The sequence below is a fragment of the Nelusetta ayraudi genome, unplaced genomic scaffold, assembly GCF_046127955.1.
Source record: "Nelusetta ayraudi isolate G7.1 ecotype Tasmania unplaced genomic scaffold, CSIRO-AGI_Nayr_v1 ptg000015l, whole genome shotgun sequence".
In the NCBI taxonomy this organism is placed as follows: Eukaryota; Metazoa; Chordata; class Actinopteri; order Tetraodontiformes; family Monacanthidae; genus Nelusetta; species Nelusetta ayraudi.
The window spans coordinates 2,597,931-2,610,651 of NW_027466065.1; the positions used below are offsets into that span (position 1 = coordinate 2,597,931).

The window sequence follows — 12,721 nt, forward strand, 5'->3', positions numbered from 1 at the left end:
GGGAGCAAAGCATAAAGTGACCTCTCTGTCGTGTTATTCGAGGACGGAACCGGAGGAGAGGCGGCGACTCACAAAGGCCGGCGGTGGCTGAGGGGCCTCTCGCGCTCAAACTCGTCCTCCTTCTCGGAGTCTTCGGAGGAGGAGGAGGAGAGGTCGTCGCGCCTCAAGTCGTCGTGCTGGAAGGGATGTACGGGTGAGAAGACGGCGGGGGTGACGGGGGCGCTGAACGCAGAGTGCGGGCCGTCGAGCTCGGATGGATAATGGAGATGATGGTGGTGGTGGAGGTGGTGGTGAAGGTGATGGGGGTGGGATGGCTCATCAATGGAGACGGACAACAGGTCCACCTCCGTCTCCTCGGGAAACTACAGAGAGGAAAAACTCACTCAAAGGGTTTTTTGACAGGTCAAGAGGGAGCAGGCCGACGGCGGAACCCAGAGGTCTGTCATGCATGGTGAGGAGACGAGACACCAAGGAGGAGGAAGACCAAACCAGAGGTGAAGCAAAGGGTGACCACCGTGAAATGTCCCAAGTGTAGTTTATTCAAAAAGGTCCCATATGGTAAAAGATTTGCATTTCACTGTTGGTGCAGAACTCCAGTGGAGCGGCTTCACGTCAGTCGCCGTCCAAAAACCTCTGGAGGAGCCCAGAAGGCGGTGCGTTTAGCCCTCTGTTTACAGCCCGCTGATGGCAGTGACGCTTTTAAAGCCTTCCATGCGTTTGGAAGGTTTAGGAAGGCTGGGCCAGATGCCTCAGGAGAAATATTGGTGACGAATACCAGCCCTCTGTGACATCACAAGGGGGCTGATTCCGAAGTAAGCAGAGGAGCATCAATTTGGCGTCATATGGGATCTTTACAGGCAGGTGGAGAAAAAGCAGACAGTTCCAGCAGGCCCCAAAGATGAACAGATGAAAAATGTCTGCGTGCTGTCTGACGTTGACAAAAGAGCTTAAAACACTTTGCATGCTCTGACTTGCACGTAGCGTTTAGTCTTCAATATATCAATGGGCGTCTTTCGCTCGATCCACACAGCCACTCCGGGAAACTCACACCGACGACGTTAAGACTCGAGGGTGGGAGGGGGGGCAGCGTGTGCTGGAGTGGGAGGGTTTTAATCACTTGGAGGTGTGACTGGAGCCACATTCATCAGCATTCAGCACCAGGAGCCCAGCCGAGCTCCAGGGAAGAGTTACTGAAATTACCTCAAACAAAACCTGACCACCGCTCGCTCGCTCGCAGGCTACGCCTCCACGCCCTCCGCCGTTCTTCTCACCACGTTATGGTGTCTGGCGTGAATCATGCAGTTTGTGTGGGGTAAGATGTAGTAGGGCTTAAAGGTCCAGTGTGTAAAATTTGGCCTGATTTATGTTTTTTTTATATTGTAATAATATACTGCCCATAAATACATTAATCAAAGTCTATACTCGCAGCATATAAAAGCAATTTGGTTTTCCAACCCATAGACAAGGGTCTTGCCCTCAGTAAGCTGCCATCTAGTGGCGCCATATTTCTACGGAAGCCTGTGTGGACAATCCAAGTTGCACATTTCATATTTAGGCTGAACCCTTGCATCCTTAAATAAACCAACAAAGAAGAAGGTGGACGCGGCATAGAGGTTCGTGTGCGCAGACCGCCGTAGTTCACTGGCAAGTTCAGGAGAGGGACATTGTATGAAAGAACGCTGCGTTCTAAAATCTGATCATTAGATGTTGCCGTTTCTTCTCAAAATCTCCAAATATTACAGACTTAACCTTTAAATAGCACAATTTAGTCGGTAATAATAAGGAGCACAATGTCTTATTATAGCGCACGTCAATTAGCATTTTTCCATGAGACAACACTGGTTGGAGTATTGACGGCCCGCCTCCCTCTGATCAGGATGCAGTCAGGTGTTCAGACGGCAGCGGCTGCTGCAGCTCAGTTAGAAGTCAGACAGTCAAGAGCAGCCAAAGAAACCGATTTGGATTTTTGTGCACTTCGGAACAGGATGAGGACGACAACAATGTTGCCGTGAATCCAAGTGTGTTCGGAAAAAAGTAGACAAAAACCGACAAAAGGAAAAAGGCAGGCAGAATTTTGCCCATTGGTAAAAACTGTAGCCACCGCCACATTAATCGTTGCTAAGAAGAAAAGAAAAAAGAAAAAAAAGGGGCGTGGCTTCAGCACAGAGGGATTCACTTCATCCTGTTCTGAGCGCACGTGTTAAGAGAGCGACCAGCATTGGCCAGACGTTCAAGGAAGGGGGAGGAGCATCACCCGTTTCACCACTTCATCTTCCGGATGATCTACCTTGAACACCTCTCCCGGACTGACGGGGGCGAACTCTGAGTCCAAGGTCTGATTATTTATCTTCAATTCAACAAAAGAGTTATCAAAGTTTGATTGACAAATCATTTTTTAACAACAAAAAAAATATAATAATACTACAGCATGTATCATCGTCAGAAGTGTGTTTAACATGGAACAACACAGGATGCAGGAATGAGGGATGAGATGATGATCGTCCGCTCGTGGCAAATGGCGCAAAACACAAACCGCTGCCTCAAAGGGAATTTTACATGATCCACTCGACGTTGGTCGCGTTATTCACTCACCGTGTCCTGGATGTTGAAGGTGACCCGCGGCCCGGGAGAGGCCGCTTCACGAAAATCTGGGAAATCTTCCACATCGCCCATCCTGGAACTTGAAACAGTGAAAGTCGTGAGGCGTCTTCGACATGACAGACGAAAACCGACGCCGACGTGTCGATTCCCAGGAGGAACACTGATAACTGACAGAAGCTGATTACCGCCGCTCGTTTGCATCATTTCCAGTTCTAATTTTTTTTTTGCACGCGTTTCATGCACCAGTGGCGGAGATCTTACAGCGTGCCGACAGTTTAATCATCATTACACATTCATTCCGAGATGAGACGTCGGCATAATTACTACAAACGCATCGCACTAGCTCTGCCCCTCCTCCGCCAAACTACAAACAAAAAGTTAATGAGAGACATGCAGCAGCAGTGTGAGTTTACATGTTTGTTTTTCCAGCAAAAGCTGCATGGAGTGCATTTAAAGGGACAGGTCTCCTATTTACGAAACTCATTTGTATCCAACAGATTCACTTTGGCGTTCAGAAACCAATTTGTCATCAAAAGCCGCGTTCAGACTGCCAGCCAAAATCCTATTTTTAGCCCATACCAGACTGAAACAGGATTGCTCTTTGTAGTCTGAACAGTCACAAATCCGATGTAATCGGATCTGTGCAAAGCGGACTGAAACCACTTTCAGGAAGTAGTTGCATTTGGACAGATGCGTCTCAGTGTGAACAGCTCCAAACACACCCATGGGTTCTGACTGTCTGTGACGTCACTCTACGCAACGCAAGACCCAATGCTCCACCAGAGAGCGCCATTCCAGGTGCGGAGCTGTAACGTAATGGAGCAGACAGAAGAAGTAGAAAACAGCAGTCCCTGCACAGAGGAGGAAACTCATTGTCTCATCAGTCTGTGGGGAGATAAATAGCTAAAAACAGTGTTGACACTCAGCCCTAAAAATCAGATTTGAGAAGGAATCTGATTTGAATCAGATTCGCCTGCAGTCTGAACGCAGCCAAAGAGGTGCTGCCTTCAAGTTAATATACAAGTTTAGTTCAGTTTTCCTGCTACAGACACTCGTACCTGTTGGTAAGAGTGTTAATTCTGTTGTGTGCTCCAGAGAAAAGTGGAGCTGCTTTTCCTTTTGGTAATTTTTGTTGTTACCTCTGCCTGTCCATCCTCTTCAGAGGCGGACGACCCGCTGCGGCCGAGATGCTCTTGGAGCGGTTGTAGCTCGGCTTGTATCCCAGACCCCACTTGTCCTTGAGAGAAGCGGCCTGAGGGGGAAACGGGAACGGCTCATTCAATGAGCAGTCTCGGCAACCTTCAGCTTTCTTCATCTTCATCATCCGTTGCATTGAGGGAGATTTGTGAACCGGTGGAATGTTTCCTGGCTCCTCACCCTCATGCTGGAGCGCCGCAGCTTCTTGCGGACATCTCTGCGGATGTCGTTGACGGCCACGGACTCCAGCTGCTGGTAGCGCTGGATCTCCTGGTTGATGGTGCCCTCGCTGGCTCCCAACTTCCTGTTGGTGCGGGCAAACGGGAGGGGTTTTTAGAGGATGATGAGACGAAATATGATTCAATTATTATTATTTGTAGTAGTAGCAGTAGTAGTAGCAGTATCACTGATTTGAACAGAACTGGATGCTTACTTGAGGTCGTCAATGACTTTGGCTTGCTCGTTCAGCTCCCGGATGTCCATCACCCTCTTGGGGAACTTTCTGCCTCGTGCGTCGATGACTTGGTTCCCGAGCACCATTTGCCTCCTGGGGTCAATGGTCTCCTGTTGATTCGCACACAGCCCCAACTCAGCGGCGTCATAAAAACTGCACAACGACCTAAAGTCGCTGGTCAAACCCCAAGAATCATCGTTTGTCAGCAAGGCGTGAATCAAAAAGACTGCGTCCGTCTGATCAGCGGCAATGAGTTAGGAATGTGATGATTGGATTAAGAGGACGCGTTTGCTTTTTTCCAAACACCAGGCACTGCGAACGATCAGAGGAGACACCGCCACCACCATCAGCAGTTCAATAAATGGACCAAGAGAGGAGGAAGAGGAGGAAACAAAACCCTGCCGCTGTGGGGAGCTTTTGTCCCACGATTGATTTCATTTCACCCATCATTGAAGCTTTGTCCGGGAGGCCAGTGAAACAAAATGCTACGCAGCGCTCCGCCGGTCACCCCGCTCACTTGCTGACGGCGCTGCTCAGCGTTTTGGACTCCACAGCCTCCCGTATAATTGCAGAGGGCAATTTTAGCCAGGAGAGCTGTGGTAGCTACGTACGCAGGTCCAGGAGACGGGTCGTTGCGCCCTGGCCCCGCCCGCTCGCAGGTGAGGCGATGCGCAGTGCGAGTCGTCCGCATGGGCCGACACACTCTGAGGCCTGTCACTGAGGCCCAGGATGTGGTTGACTAGTCGCCTCTTAAAGGTCAGCCGGGGGCTGTACTGGCTCTCTGGACTCTGTAGACAGTGGCAGGGAGGGGTACAGGTTGGGTGCAGGTCCAGAGGGAACGGTGGCACTGGCTGTCAGACTTTTACCTTCTGACATCAGTCGAGGCGCCGACTCTGCAGAGCGGAACGGCTTAACGTGCTTTTTGACTCTGGGGTCTTCAAGCAGGAGGCTCCGATAAGGAGCCGGTAACATTAGCATCACAAATGCGGCTCTCGCCTGAGGCTGTGAATGATGTGAATGAAGCGACGATGTCCATCCCATTATACCTTAGAAGCCAGTTTCACAGAAGGTGTTTTGTGTGCGTGTCTTTTCTTGATGTCAAACTATTGCAACTCCTGCGGCTGTAGAAGGAGGAGTCTTTTCCACGGCCTGCAGGTTTCCCTCCTCTGATGCATAGTGGTGCAAATCAACTAGTGCTGTGCAATAGGGCTGCAAATTTTTGGGTGCCCCACGATACCATTCAATATCGATTCTTGGGGTCATTTATTTTTTTATTCAACTCGATACTCGAATCAACACTGAATTTTTTTTCGATTCTAAAGGATTCTCTATTCATTCAATACGAAGGATTTCAGCAGGATCTACTCCAGTCTGCTGAGGTAAAATTCAAAGCGTCTCTAAGCGCGTCTCTGAAGTGTCGCTAAAAGTCTGCGGAGGGGGTTGCGTTTCTTTAGGCTGCTGTTCTGTTGGCAACTCTGTCCCCATCCACTTGTTGTGGCGGAAACCACAAAAACAACAAAGTGCTGCTTGTTGTGCAATACCTACGGCAGCCCAGAAGGCACATACACACTGCTGGGAGTGGGGGGGGGAGAATATGGATTTTTGTGAAAATGAGAATTGATACTGAATCAAACAATGTGAGAATCGTTTTTTCCCCCCACATCCCTACTGTGCAACATTTACCTCGACATACCCTGTGATGGGTTTTTATGTACTTCCTCCTGCAAAAAACACCACCAAGTGACTGTGTGAACAACTCAAATGCTCGCAACAACAACAACAACAGACGTATCCACATTGTCCCCGTTTTTCCTCGACTCTGAAGTCCAACGTGACGCCTTTCGGAGCTGCGACTTTGGGAAGATGTCATTTTTATGAACAGGAGGACGTGGCAAGAGGAGGCGCGGCCAATTATTCACTGACCATATGGATGGTGGGCGACATGCTGTCGGCCTCGTCCTCGTCCGAGAGGTCGGCCATATTGACGGAGTTGAGGTCGGCGATGTCGTCCACGTCCTCCTCACCCGTCAGCGACGTCAGCGTGTTGCCCAGCGCGTTGAGTCGCTTGCCGATGTTCGGGTCCATGTGCACGTCGATGCCGCACATCTTCCAAAGCACGTTCAGGGTCCAGGTGCCAGCGCTGCTGCTCTCTGTCAGGGGTGGGAAAAAAAATCTTATGAAATTAATCGCAATTAATCTAAGATTAATTGTGATTAATGTAAGGCATACATTAGTCTCAATGTCATAATCGGAATTAATCTTAGATTAATCGATATGACATTGCCAATTATGAATTCATTAAAAAAATTTAATGAGGCCAGAACTCATGTGCGACTGCACTGCAGCGTTGTACCGGACAATTTAAGGTGACGCACACTAGACACCCAAGTACGCAGTTCCAAACCAACTCATGAGATGAGACCCCGACACACACGGCATTAAAGATGACAGTTTGACAGTGTGAGTGCTGTTTGTACGTTGTGTCACGCTACAAACAAACATTGTGGGAACACGACGAACTGGCACCCGCAGTTGGAGAAAAAGACAGAAAATGCTCCAGTTGCTCCAAACCAGACAACCATCCCCAACACCAGAAGAAAGCTGCCAATACAGTTGCAAAGGGCGAGTCCAATCATAAAAATCTATTGGGATTTCGTCATTTTGCTGTATGTTGCATGCTTTGGATATGTATATGTATATATATGAATCGTGATAAATTGCGATTCTCGATTAACCGTGATTAATTGCATCGTAGCCCTCGGAATCGGAATCTAATTGAATCGTCAGGTACCTAGCAATTCCCACCCATACGCTCTGATAGCACACAGCAAGTTGAGAGAGAGGGAGAGACGGCGAGTAGAAGAGGTTGTTTTTTTCCCCCAAGATTCATCTGCAATCACTGTTTATGAATGAGAGTGGAACGAAAAGGAACTTGCCTGCAGAAGGTTGTCCGGTCGTCCTGGAGCAAACTTCATATGTACCGTCTGGGACGACACCTGAGCATGAAGCACGCAGACGCAGAGGCATCGACTCATCAATAATTCAGAGCAGCCGCACAGACAGTCTTAAGTCTCTCCGTCAACTGGATTAATTGCATAAAGCAGAAATCCCACTCAAACGAAAGCGCATCACTCACAAGCATTCATGACCATGTCCCCTCGGATCTCCGGCTTCCAGTCGTCCCAGGACGTCTCGAAGCCCTCGGCGAAGCGGATGCAAAAGTTCTTGAAGTGGCCTTTGCTCACGAGGGACTCGGAGGAGCAGGCGGTGATCAGCGTGCTCTCAATGGTCAGGACCAGAGCCGAGCTCGTGTCAAAGTCTATAGTGTGGTTGGCCTGAGGGGAAGGGAGGAAGAAGAGGAGGAGGAGTGGGAGGAGTCAGTCAGGGCTCAGCTCGGTGGCGAGAACATGAGGGAACCCAAGACCCCGACCGAGCCCAAGTGTTTGTGAAAAGGCAGCAGGGTAGCAGGTAAGGTTTCGTTCCAGAGAAAACTGCAGAGCACAGTAGTACTCATCTTGGAGTAAATTTAGCAATATAATTTTAAATTTCATGTGATTTTATCCAATTGAAAAGCAGTTTGTCACAAAAGGGAGCAAAACGTTACCAGGCTTTCAGGATTTGTTAGATTCCAGTTGATTGCATGATGTCACTTATAAAAGAAATATTCCCAAATTTCTGGATCCCAGCTGCAATTTGAACTCATCTGACGACACTTCTTGCTGCAACCGCAGGAGCACGTCGACCTCCTAAATAAATAATTGTCGGATGAAATGATAATCCGACGAGCTGTAATGCAAACAATCAGTGGGTTTTTTTGGGTTCTCAGCTTCCACAGGCTGTAAGAGGATGATCGATTTCACTGTAGCCTTTCAAAAAAAATAATAAAAAATTAAGAGCAACAGAAGCAATATGGACACACAAACAGCCATAACCTGTCGACATATCACCATCAGATTAACGTCAAAGCAGCGTCTGCGGTGCCACAACAGCAATCCAAGTGTAATTGTTCACATCTGGAGTGAGCGAGCGCCCATCTCTGATCACGATGCAGTGTGTGTGTGTGTGTGTGTGTGTGTGTGTGTGTGTGTATGTGTGTGTGTGTGTGTGTGTGTGTGTGTATGTGTATGTGTATGTGTATGTCGGGAGAAAATCAGAGTCCCACAGCAAAACACCACAAAAGGACACGACAACTGGTGGGTTACTTTTCGGGCGTTTTTGTGGCGGCCTGCTGCTGGCACGCTGGGCCTCGCCTCAGAGCCGGCGCCCTCCGTATTGGGTACTTGTCCTCTCTACAGAAACAAGTGTGACACAGCAGCTGGAAAAACGGCCTTTTGAGGACATGGTAAAAGTACAGTGAAGAACAATTTTGTATTCCTTCGGTCCACAGCGGTGCGGAGGGACAACAACCTCAAAGTCGTTACACACAGCAAAAGACATTTTTTAGGAAACACTCATTTCTTCCACATCCTTGATTGAAATTAGTGAATGACTAATGAATAAAAATATCAAAGGAGAAAAAAAGAAAGAAGAATTAATCCTGGGCTGATGATAAAATGGATTTGTGTTTGGTGGATATTCTTACAACTTGCACAAAGGAAATTAAGAAGAGGGATTCGCTTCCATAATTCTGTAAACGATTTTCAAATTCCCACAGCTGAGACTGACAACAACATTTTCATAGATAAAACTGACAAATATTGCTTTCATTATTCAAAATAAATGATGTGAAAAAACAATTGTTTTATTGTGCCAATTTGAGGCACATAAAAGTTCAGTTTCTGATTTTTTAGGACAAGAGACAGTGACACGATACCAACTATGTAGAGGAGGCGGGCTCACCTGAGACGTGTTGGTGATGGGGAGGCAGATGCCCAGGTCGTTGACGGTCAGCTGCAGGAAGAGGGTGCTGAAGGCCTGGACGGACGTCTGCTGGATGCCAGGCAGCTTGTCCACCACCTCCTTGGTGGCCATGTGGATGTCCTTGTTGAGGGCCAAGCGCTGCTCGTTCCAGTTGTCGTACGCCGCCTTGTAGTTCAGCCAGAAGAGCACGGCTGCACGACAGGAGGCAACGTGAGCTCAGTGCTCGACAGCGGGGGGGCGGGAAAAAAAGCACGTTGGGCTGCGGAGGGGGAAAAAGAGGAAGAGGAACCTCGGTCGAAGGCCACCGGCTGGGCGAACACGATGGGCCTGTTGAGCGTGATGAGGACCGCCTCCTTGTCTGAAGAGCCACTGATCTCTTCCTGCAGGGCGTTCCTCAGTCCGATCCGGGTGCGGAAGTACGCCACCTGGTGGAAGTCAGAGCCGGCTTCCTCATAGACCTGAAGGAAGGAGGATATAAAAAAGGTAAATCACTCAAAATTCAGCGTCTTTTTTTAAGCGACGCTGAAGAACTTTGTCGCGCAGCGCCCGCGGGACAGCACCTGATGTTTGACGATCTGTCCCAGAGCCAGGTTGAGATCCACCTGACATTTGCCAAAGAGCTTCAGGTAGCTGCTGCTACCGCCGGGCTGAGCCTTGCACTGGATTCTGTTGGACAGCTCCAGTTCGATCAGGCCCGTCTCGAAGCGCACGGCTCGCATGGACGGAGTGGTGGCCGTCATCTGGATCCCCTGGGAGCCGAGAGAGAAAAAAAAAACCACTAAAGATTCATCCGAAACTGAGGGCTGCGTCGCCGTCGCCGCCACCGCCGCTGTTGGACACACGCCTCCACTGCGTACCTTAAACATCAGGCTGAGAGAATAAAGCAGGATCTTCGGCTTGTCCGGATCTGCCGAGGTGTCGTGCTCGTTCCAGAGAGGGATGGGTTGTTCTCCTCCTGGAAAACACAGTGGGCGGGGGCAGACGTGTCAGCGTGCTGCCGGCGCCGCGAAACCTGTAGGAGCATTGACGTCTCGCCAACGTGGATAATTAAAGCATTCTGGACCCCCGGACCTCGCGTCAAGTCGTTGCATCGATCAAGCCGTTCGCCCAAACATCATCGACAGGGCGTTGTGTATTGGAAACACAGCTTGATGTATAGTTAATAGTGGCAGCACGCCGGGAAAATACTGCGGGGGGATCGGCTGGAGGGTTGGAGATCAAACGGCATTGATCCAAAAGGGAATCGATCTGTTGCAGCAGCTTAGACGCGCATGTGAACCCATTGTGCTCTTTAAGGATATGAAAAATGACCTGCCGTCCTCCCGGGTTTCTGTTTAGTGCATGTGAGGAAAAAAAGGAGGAAAAAAAAAAACACATCTGTTTTTTTGTTTTTTTTCTCTGCCTCATTACCTGAGACCTTCTGAATGACCTCGTTGACCTCCTTCATGAACACCTTCTGCAGGAAGACCAGGTGGTTGAGCAGGTCTGTGGTCAGGTTGTGCTCAAACGAACCAATCTGCACGTGAGAGGAGGAGAAGAAGGAGAAGAAATCAGCATGATGATCCACAAACTGAAGCTCTGGCTGCTCGGGTCATCTTGTACCTCGGCCACACAGCGCAGGTAGTTGCCCTGCAGGTAGTTGCCAGGCTTGGCCGGGAAGTCGTCGGAGGCCCAGCCCTGGTCCGAGTGGCTCTCGTGGTCCTCCATGATGTACTCTCCCGACATGGTGACGGGAGGCAGCGTGAGGCTGGCGGTGGGAGGCAAGGTGGACATGTCCACCGGAGACACCTTGGACTGGAAGCAGAGCTTGTGGTTGGGCAACTCGAAGGTGAAACTGGTTTGGGCCCCTTTAAAAGAAAAGATATCAACGCTTAAATGTAGGAAACACAAGAATCGGGCGTCTTCATAAGTCAGCGTTCCTCTCGTCGTGCTCTCACCCGTCATGCCGTGGCTCTTCATTTGACCCATTTTGTACTCTGCCTTCAGCGAGGGTAGCAGCGCCGCGCCGATGGTGATGCCGTCCATCATGGCGCTGAACTTGAGCACGATGGGCTTCTTCTCCAGGCCCTCTGGCAGCTGCGGGAACTCGTTGGCCTCCACCGGCGTCTGGTTGATGCTGGACGCCTTGTCGGAGGGCTGCGGGGTGGGCGTGTCCTCTCTGTTCGGCGGTTGGCTGGGATGGAAGAGCAGCAGTGTTCGTCATCAGGTGATGTAGTGTGTAGCTGTAGTGCAGCTCCCCAGACTCCAAGATGGCGGCCCATTCAATTCAATGTAGTTGCTCACACAGCGCATACGGCGAAAAGGTTTTAGACCTCCGCATTAATGGGCCCATAGAGCATAGCGCACAGTGGTGTCACTTCCCATCATGCCTCTGTAACTCACATCATCTATTTGGCCAATCAGAACGATCCTGGAGAACGTCACTTAAAGACACGTCGGGACGCAGCCAATCAGAACGAGCACGTACGAAGTTGTGACGTCACGCTGGGAATAAACTCTTTTCTGGTGATTTTCTGGCCTTTATCTTTATTTAAACGACTAAAAGACCAGAACTGAAAAATCTACAATAGAAAGATTTGCTTTGAATCGCATTTCAGGTTACAGGTCACAGTCGTCCTGTCAGTCGTTTTAAAGGCGTTTATTTTTGTAGTGCGGTCCATGGGAAAAAACACTTTTTGCTGCAGTACCTCGAGTGGCCACTGGGAAAATTGGCCGCCATATTGCCAGTCCGGTATCCAGTTCTTATAATACATCCATGGTGCGCGGACATAAAACTTCAGACTTTGTCATTTGTTATTATAGATATAAAACAAATCTACAAAAAAAAAACACTTTAACTGCAGTTACCAGTTTGTCAAGTCGCTGAACTATATCTGATGCATTCAATATGGTACGGAAGGCAGGATGAGGATGTCAATATTTGACAGGGCTGAGTCATTTGAGTGAGCTATTAATAACTAGAAGAGAAGCAAACTCACACGTTGGAGGGCTGGCGGATGAGGTCGGAGATCTGCTTGGAGAGCTGGTGGGAGCTGCGCACCATCATACTGTGCAAGGTGGCCGGGTGCTGCGGGATGTTGATGATGATGGCGCCCACTTTGAAGACGGCGGCGTTGTTGGTCTTCAGGCCGCGCTGGGCGCTGTACAGGGCCTGCGACTTGGCGATGTTGCACTTCACCACCGTTCTGCAAAAACACACACGCACACAAAGTCAACGACCCGACCGGAGAGATTCCACTCTGCGCACGTTCTTTCTGGGGTGATGCCGACATCTGGATGGATGTGGGTGGAGCGGCTGACGGTGGAGCACCATGCAGACTCACGCCTCCGGGCGCAGGTGAGCGCTGGCGACAGTGACACGTGTTGCATCACGGAATGAGGGGAGATGGTTTTGAGCGGCGTGACAAATGAGGTGCGTGACGCAGAAAATATTGACGGATTTGCCTCCGCGCAAACATTTTCTGCGTTCCAACGTCACTGTCGGATACAAATGGATCGGCCGGAATATTACAACGATTGTATTGAAACAATGTACATGTAGTGAATCCAAACCGGGTTTGCACGGACAGAAAGGCAACAGCAAACTGAGACCCCGCTTCATAATTTTCT

The 12,721-nt window shown here is 49.6% G+C and overlaps 1 protein-coding gene across 17 annotated transcripts in view; it reads right to left on the bottom strand.

Moving 5' to 3' along the window:
• The window catches only part of kiaa1109 (KIAA1109 ortholog), a 61,871-nt gene that overhangs the window by 13,919 nt on the left and 35,231 nt on the right, over window positions 1-12,721 (bottom strand). For 5 of the 17 annotated variants that reach the window (XM_076023449.1, XM_076023451.1, XM_076023456.1 and 2 more), the window contains 19 exons: window positions 12,091-12,297; window positions 11,050-11,285; window positions 10,715-10,959; window positions 10,523-10,628; window positions 9,970-10,067; window positions 9,673-9,861; window positions 9,402-9,570; window positions 9,092-9,303; window positions 8,455-8,541; window positions 7,389-7,587; window positions 7,189-7,248; window positions 6,176-6,402; window positions 4,864-5,040; window positions 4,232-4,362; window positions 3,979-4,102; window positions 3,741-3,853; window positions 2,593-2,680; window positions 2,255-2,347; window positions 73-362 (listed from right to left, as the gene is read on the bottom strand). In XM_076023449.1, coding sequence (XP_075879564.1) covers window positions 73-362; window positions 2,255-2,347; window positions 2,593-2,680; window positions 3,741-3,853; window positions 3,979-4,102; window positions 4,232-4,362; window positions 4,864-5,040; window positions 6,176-6,402; window positions 7,189-7,248; window positions 7,389-7,587; window positions 8,455-8,541; window positions 9,092-9,303; window positions 9,402-9,570; window positions 9,673-9,861; window positions 9,970-10,067; window positions 10,523-10,628; window positions 10,715-10,959; window positions 11,050-11,285; window positions 12,091-12,297 — 3,051 coding nt within the window. The remainder of the gene's footprint in view (window positions 1-72; window positions 363-2,254; window positions 2,348-2,592; window positions 2,681-3,740; window positions 3,854-3,978; window positions 4,103-4,231; window positions 4,363-4,863; window positions 5,041-6,175; window positions 6,403-7,188; window positions 7,249-7,388; window positions 7,588-8,454; window positions 8,542-9,091; window positions 9,304-9,401; window positions 9,571-9,672; window positions 9,862-9,969; window positions 10,068-10,522; window positions 10,629-10,714; window positions 10,960-11,049; window positions 11,286-12,090; window positions 12,298-12,721) is intronic. The other 12 variants (XM_076023452.1, XM_076023457.1, XM_076023450.1 and 9 more) reach the window with 6 other exon arrangements.